The sequence below is a fragment of the Lactuca serriola genome, chromosome 9, assembly GCF_051521515.1.
Source record: "Lactuca serriola cultivar US96UC23 chromosome 9, Lser_US96UC23_V15, whole genome shotgun sequence".
NCBI classification, from domain to species: Eukaryota; Viridiplantae; Streptophyta; class Magnoliopsida; order Asterales; family Asteraceae; genus Lactuca; species Lactuca serriola.
Genome location: NC_136416.1, coordinates 16970776 through 16976521, shown reverse-complemented (window position 1 = coordinate 16976521; position 5746 = coordinate 16970776). Strand labels below are relative to the sequence as shown.

The window sequence follows — 5746 nt, the reverse complement described above, 5'->3', positions numbered from 1 at the left end:
TTATGTTTACGTTCCCTACCAAGAAGTTAAAGTTATGAATAAGGGTGAAGTACATAATAGTAAAAAAAGTTATGATTCATAAAGATGAAAATCTACATGGTTACAGGGATTTTGCTAAAGTTGCTGATGTAGATTTAGATATAACTGACTTAGAAAACAATTTTGATGAAGATGAGTTGGGTGAACATAAATCTAAGTTTCCTGATAACCTTTTTTACGGTATGCCCCCTCTACCAGCATGTCCAGTTGATGTGAATGAAGATTGTTGGATTAGTTGTCTAAGTACACAGCTATAATTGATATATACTTGAATTGATAGTAGCACAGTTTTTTTGGTTGCCCACAAACCTAGCAATTAGACATGAAGACTTTTAGAGAGAGAGATTAATTTATTATTTGATTAATAAACTAAGATAAAAAGTTTATTAATGCATTATGAAAATAATATATTAATTAGAAAAGTTATTATTTAGAATTTAATTATACTACAGATTAAAATTATCTCCCGTTAGCTACAGTATACTTCCTAAGAGATTGGCAAATTTGGTCCTCTGATTATATATGTGTGTTCAAACGTTTCTATTTATTGAATTTTTGAAGACGTGTTGTATGTTGGTCCATCACCGCACCCTCAACCAATCTTTTTCTTCCAAATATCATCAATTTTGGACGTGATTCATGGCTCTTCTGCTACGTGTTCTTCTCCGCCTCTTCGAGAACACCACCACCGCCTCTGCTTCTATCTCCACCTGTTTGCCTCTCGATTGAATCCTTTATCGTCTCTCTCTTTCGACTTCTTCTACCATTCTTCCAAAGGATCCCGCTTCCAACGATGCCCTTTACTACCTGTTCTTCATCGGGTTACCGTAACTCTACTTTGGTCACTGCCTCCGGATCCTTCCCCACGGTCGGCTCCGCCGCTTCTGACCATTCCATTCGTAATCGGTGGAGCAAAAACAGATCAGAGAGGAAAACGAAGAAATCGCCAAGGCCTTTGTCGTGCAGTTGTGGCTTCTCGACTCTCATCCACGACCTGTAACAACCCTCCCTTATTTATTGTGTATCCAGTGGTCTTTGATTAAGCAGGAGACAACCAATGAACGATTATTTGTAATTACTGATGAAGTTATCGATTGGTGCCCTACCCCTCTAATCAGATAAGTTGCTATTATAGATTCTTCTTCAGTTTCAGTTTTTAGATGTACACAAATATGGCTGAACACGATGGCAAAGAAAGCGGACGGACGCCCATATGGGCTCTCTCTCACCGTTATTCTCTCTCCCACCGCCATTATCCTATTTCACTGCTTCTTACCGGAAAAGAACGACCTATAAAGCCAATTTTGACAAGGAACCAACAACAACCAGCAGCACATATCAACACTATGCTGGTGGTGGTGCGACGACGTTGGCTGCTGATCGCAGTGGCTGGAGGTGATGTTCGGTTGAACTTTCCTTACCGGTTGAAAGGCTGCTGTGGCGACCCTTCAAGATGAGTCGTAAGAAATTGAGAGGATGAAACAAAACATCATTGTTCCTCAATTTCCTGACTACTTTCGACATTGAAATAATCAACAGGTATCCTCGCCTAATTTCTGGATGATTTCAAGATTTGGATCGAACTAAGTCTTTTCTTTCTCAGCGCTCATAGGAAATTGTTGGGTTTTCTAATTTGTGTTCCATTTTTTTACGAAAATCATAGGAGAGAGTTCTGAAGTGGAATTGTGGCTATGGTTAATTCTTCTGTTCAGAAATCTGAATAGTGTGTAAAAAAATACATTTGATTTCCTTTTCTGTATGTTCTTCAATAGATTTGTCAAGTGTTTAGCATCCTATATTCCTATATATTTCGTTCAGCTGTTTTCAGATGTTGGTGACTTAAAAAGGTACTTACTTAAAGAAGGATTGGATTGTTTTTGTTATTCAAACTTTGCAGATTTGAGGATGCACATCAACTGTTTGATGAAATGCTTCAAAGAACCGGTAAGATTAGTTATATTCTATCATCCATTGCACTAGCTTCAGTCAATAACAACTACTTTTAAAACTGCATAAAAATAAAATTTACACTGTTGATATGATTTCATTCTCATCTATAGTTTTCTGGATTAAGTGTAGTATGACCATGCTATTTAACACCTTATCATTTTAGTATGACCATGCTATTTAACACCTTATCATTTTGTTTTGTTCAGGTAAACTTTAATGAATAAAGATTAAACAGTTATACACATCTATTATGCCATTTTTTTCTTATTGTTAAGTTCTATATGGCAAAGTGATATCCGTCCATTCTGACTTTTGACATGTTAAGATTTTTTACTTTTCACCTGAACCCAACATTGTTGAATTGGTTTTTAGAAACATACACATTTATTATTGTCAACTTTTGTTTGTTCCATGTAAAATTTAATGCATTAAAATGTGAAAATAACAACATTTTTTTTCATAGGTGAGGGCATTTTATATGAACAATATTCCAGAGAACACATCAATAGAGCATCTCAGGGCATTATTTCAATGGCAGTTGGCAAACAGAAGTTTAGATTTGTTCATTTTGCAAAAAGGTCAACTGCTTTAAAAGTTGTCAAAGATGGTGACAAATACTTTTTTAATTATTCTTTAATATATATTGTTTAAAATCTTAAATCCAAACATGTTTCAGAGGTTTAAATTAACACTGAACACCATTTTCTTATACATATGCAGGTCTATTACTCTTCATTATATTGGATCTCATCTGAACCGCTTCTCTCAAAATGTTTATGGTGGTTTTTCAGCAAATTCGTATGTATATTTTTGTTCTTTTTCATTAATGAATTTTAAACTATAAAATGTTATTACGAACCTGTACAATGAATCTTTGGGTATTTGGAGTTTACATAAAGTTCTTAAATTAGAAAGTGCTAATTTTGATAGTAATGACAATCTGATAATGTAAAATTGATAGTTTTGGTAATTTGTTGGATAAATTACGAACTATGTGTAATCAAACTTTTCATAGTTTCTTGAATTCATTCCTTCTTTCAATTTTTTCAAATCACAAACTTATTGTTGGTCAAATTTCTTTAAGATTTTGTATCATAAAGTGAAGTGGTTGATCGTTTTAATGACTAATTTATGTCATTTAACGGGTGTAATTTTTCAAGATTTGTAACTTTTGGCAATTCTTCATTTTGGAATTTACGAAAACATTATATACTTTTATGTTTTTCAAGTGACATTCATGGTTATTTGATGAATGTAATGGATGTTGTAAGAAAAATTATAGTCGAATTTCGTCAACTACTGAAAGTCGTATTATCATATTCTCCCTTTTTTAAAAGCATCACAAATATCTCAAATAATTACCCCTTTCTGTTTTGTTATAAATAAAAGGGTAATATAGTCATTTTGCATAAAACATGAACAAAAATATCACATATATCTCAAATAACGACCAAAACTGGAAAAATAATACTATTAATTTAAGCGCAACTTTTTCTACCTTAAAATATTCTTATTTGCTGTTATTACTCTTTTGTTTTTAGGCATATTAAAGTTTTTTTTTTTTTTTATTTTTGAAATTTAAATTGCGTTGTTTATTATAGTAATTGAAAAATATGTGATTTTTGGATGGCAGGTCTTCAAAAGAGTTTTCAGAGGCTATGCTACAAAGCTTTTCATGAAGATGCATTGCATATTAATATCATACAACCACATACAATTAACACAACACAAACCTCTCCAAGCCATAATCCGCAGTAAAACCTAATTCTTTGTGTGTCCCTATTAGGCATCCAATCACTGAGCAAAAAAGTAGGTTGCTATTAAACAAATTAAGAAAATTTAGTTACAATCAAGATTCAGCTATTTTTTCTTCTACTTTCTTTCACCAACAGTTCCATTCCAGATTTCTAAAAACCGAAATGCAATGTTGAATTTCACGTTGTAGTTGAACTTGTGGCTGACAAATATCAACTTTCTTATTGCGAGAGTTATTGTTTTAAATTTTTTTTTTAAATTGCATCAAAAACAAATTAAGGGCAGGTTAAACAACGATTGCAGCAGCTTACCCAATTCCACACTTTTTTTTTTTTAATATTATCTACGTCTTTTGCATCTTTTACTTATTATCTACGAACGTATGTAATATTTATTTTTAAATGCAATCCATTTGCGCATATAACTGTAATTGATGTTGGTCGAATGTGTTTGTTGTAGTAAACTGAAGGGTAATTGCAACTATAAATATATCACTACTAGGGACATCCTTTTGAAATAGTTTTGCAGTGCTTTATTGTTTTTCTATTATCTGTCAGAAATTATGGAAGATCTTAATTTGTAAATTATTAACTATTTTAATAGGGCTGCAATTTAATTGTGCAGGGGGAGAATAAAAGATTGATATTCTTTAACATGCTTATGTTGGATTGTTGAGGTCAGATTATCACTTAAAATTCCATGCTAATATTGTGATTGCAGTTCAAAATTTGGACTAGGTTTCACCTAATTCGAATAAGAATATATCCAGAACAAAATTTGCCTTTTACAGCACACCTGCTCTTATTACATTCTGTTTCCCCACAAAGGCTGCACTACAGGTTAGAGTCACGAAAATATGAAGTTATTTAGTGTTATAAGAATAGTAATTTTTTTTTTAATTTTACAATCTTTTTGACTGTTGCAGGAGGTGTATTAAACCCCACTTATGTCCTTTGAAATCCTATCAGATAAGCCACACAAAAGTACACTTGGTCTTCTAAGTTATTAACCATAGAAAAGAACTTGATAAATCAACTTTTGGCTAAATGCAATACATACCATTGTACTTTTATTTATTGGTGTATTATAGCATCCTACTTTCATTTATTTTCCTTATTAAGGCATTTTACGTTAACAAATCTCTACCCAAATGCAACATTTTACCTTTTTTTTCTTATTAACTTTTTGTTTTTTTTTTCTTATTACTTAATTGCATTTTACCTTTTTTTCCTTATCACTTTATCTTATACGTTTTTGGAATAATACCACAAGTTTTGTTTATTTCATTTTGGAAAAAATATAACATTAATGGGTATTAAATGACTATTTTCCAGGAAAAAACCACAAGGCCTTTCGGTTTCTAAGTTGCACTATAAGCTAGAGTATCCCAAAACAGAAAGCATTTGAAGAGTCAATCTCCAAATATCCGCGTGACTGATTCGATTATGAAAAAACGAAAACTATGCTCAAAACTGAACCCCGCGGAGCGGGGTTTCTCACCTAGTTATAATTAATTTTGGGATTAATAAAATTAATTAAAAATGTAGGGTCTAAAGTGTAATTGTTCAATAGTTGAGCAGAAGGTTCAAGAACCTTCCACCTTAAGGAATGGACGATTTTTGGGGATATTCTAGGATTTATAGAATATCCTATGTGGATAAATAAGGAGGTGGATAAACCAATTTGAAATATTATTATTTAATGTTATCCAGGGTTTCCTCGTACCATTATATAAAGGACCCTAGCCCTTAGAATTTCGGTCACTCATCATTCCAATGGGATAATCGAAATTCATACCTCCCTTCTTCTTCAAGTCATCTTCTTGCTAGCTTGTGTGTGATTCCATTAAGGGCACAACATTTGTAGTGCTAGCTTCCAAGAGATCTACAACCTCACAAATGCAAATGTACAACATCAAGAAACAACAAAAATCGTTTTTATATCACAAGAATCATATTATTACGATATATTAACACGTTTATATAACATATTAACAAAAAAT

General features: G+C 32.3%; 1 protein-coding gene across 14 annotated transcripts; it reads left to right on the top strand.

Annotated features, from left to right (window-relative positions):
- The first annotated feature begins 587 nt into the window (after window positions 1–587).
- LOC145072927 (uncharacterized) lies at window positions 588–5451 on the top strand. Of its 14 annotated transcripts, none has more exons than XM_079019440.1 (7): window positions 590–1578; window positions 1703–1762; window positions 1937–1983; window positions 2453–2567; window positions 2710–2791; window positions 3623–4583; window positions 4670–4851. In XM_079019440.1, the coding sequence occupies exons 3-6, from the start codon at window positions 1968–1970 to the stop codon at window positions 3752–3754; spliced, it is 345 nt and encodes a 114-aa protein (XP_078875566.1). In that variant the 5' UTR covers window positions 590–1578; window positions 1703–1762; window positions 1937–1967; the 3' UTR covers window positions 3755–4583; window positions 4670–4851. The 14 variants fall into 14 exon arrangements, 13 of the variants coding, with proteins under 13 accessions (XP_078875558.1, XP_078875565.1, XP_078875560.1 ...); XM_079019435.1 differs by having other exon boundaries at window positions 1858–1983; XM_079019432.1 differs by adding an exon at window positions 5079–5451 and having other exon boundaries at window positions 589–1983; window positions 4670–4727.
- The last annotated feature ends 295 nt before the right edge of the window (window positions 5452–5746 follow it).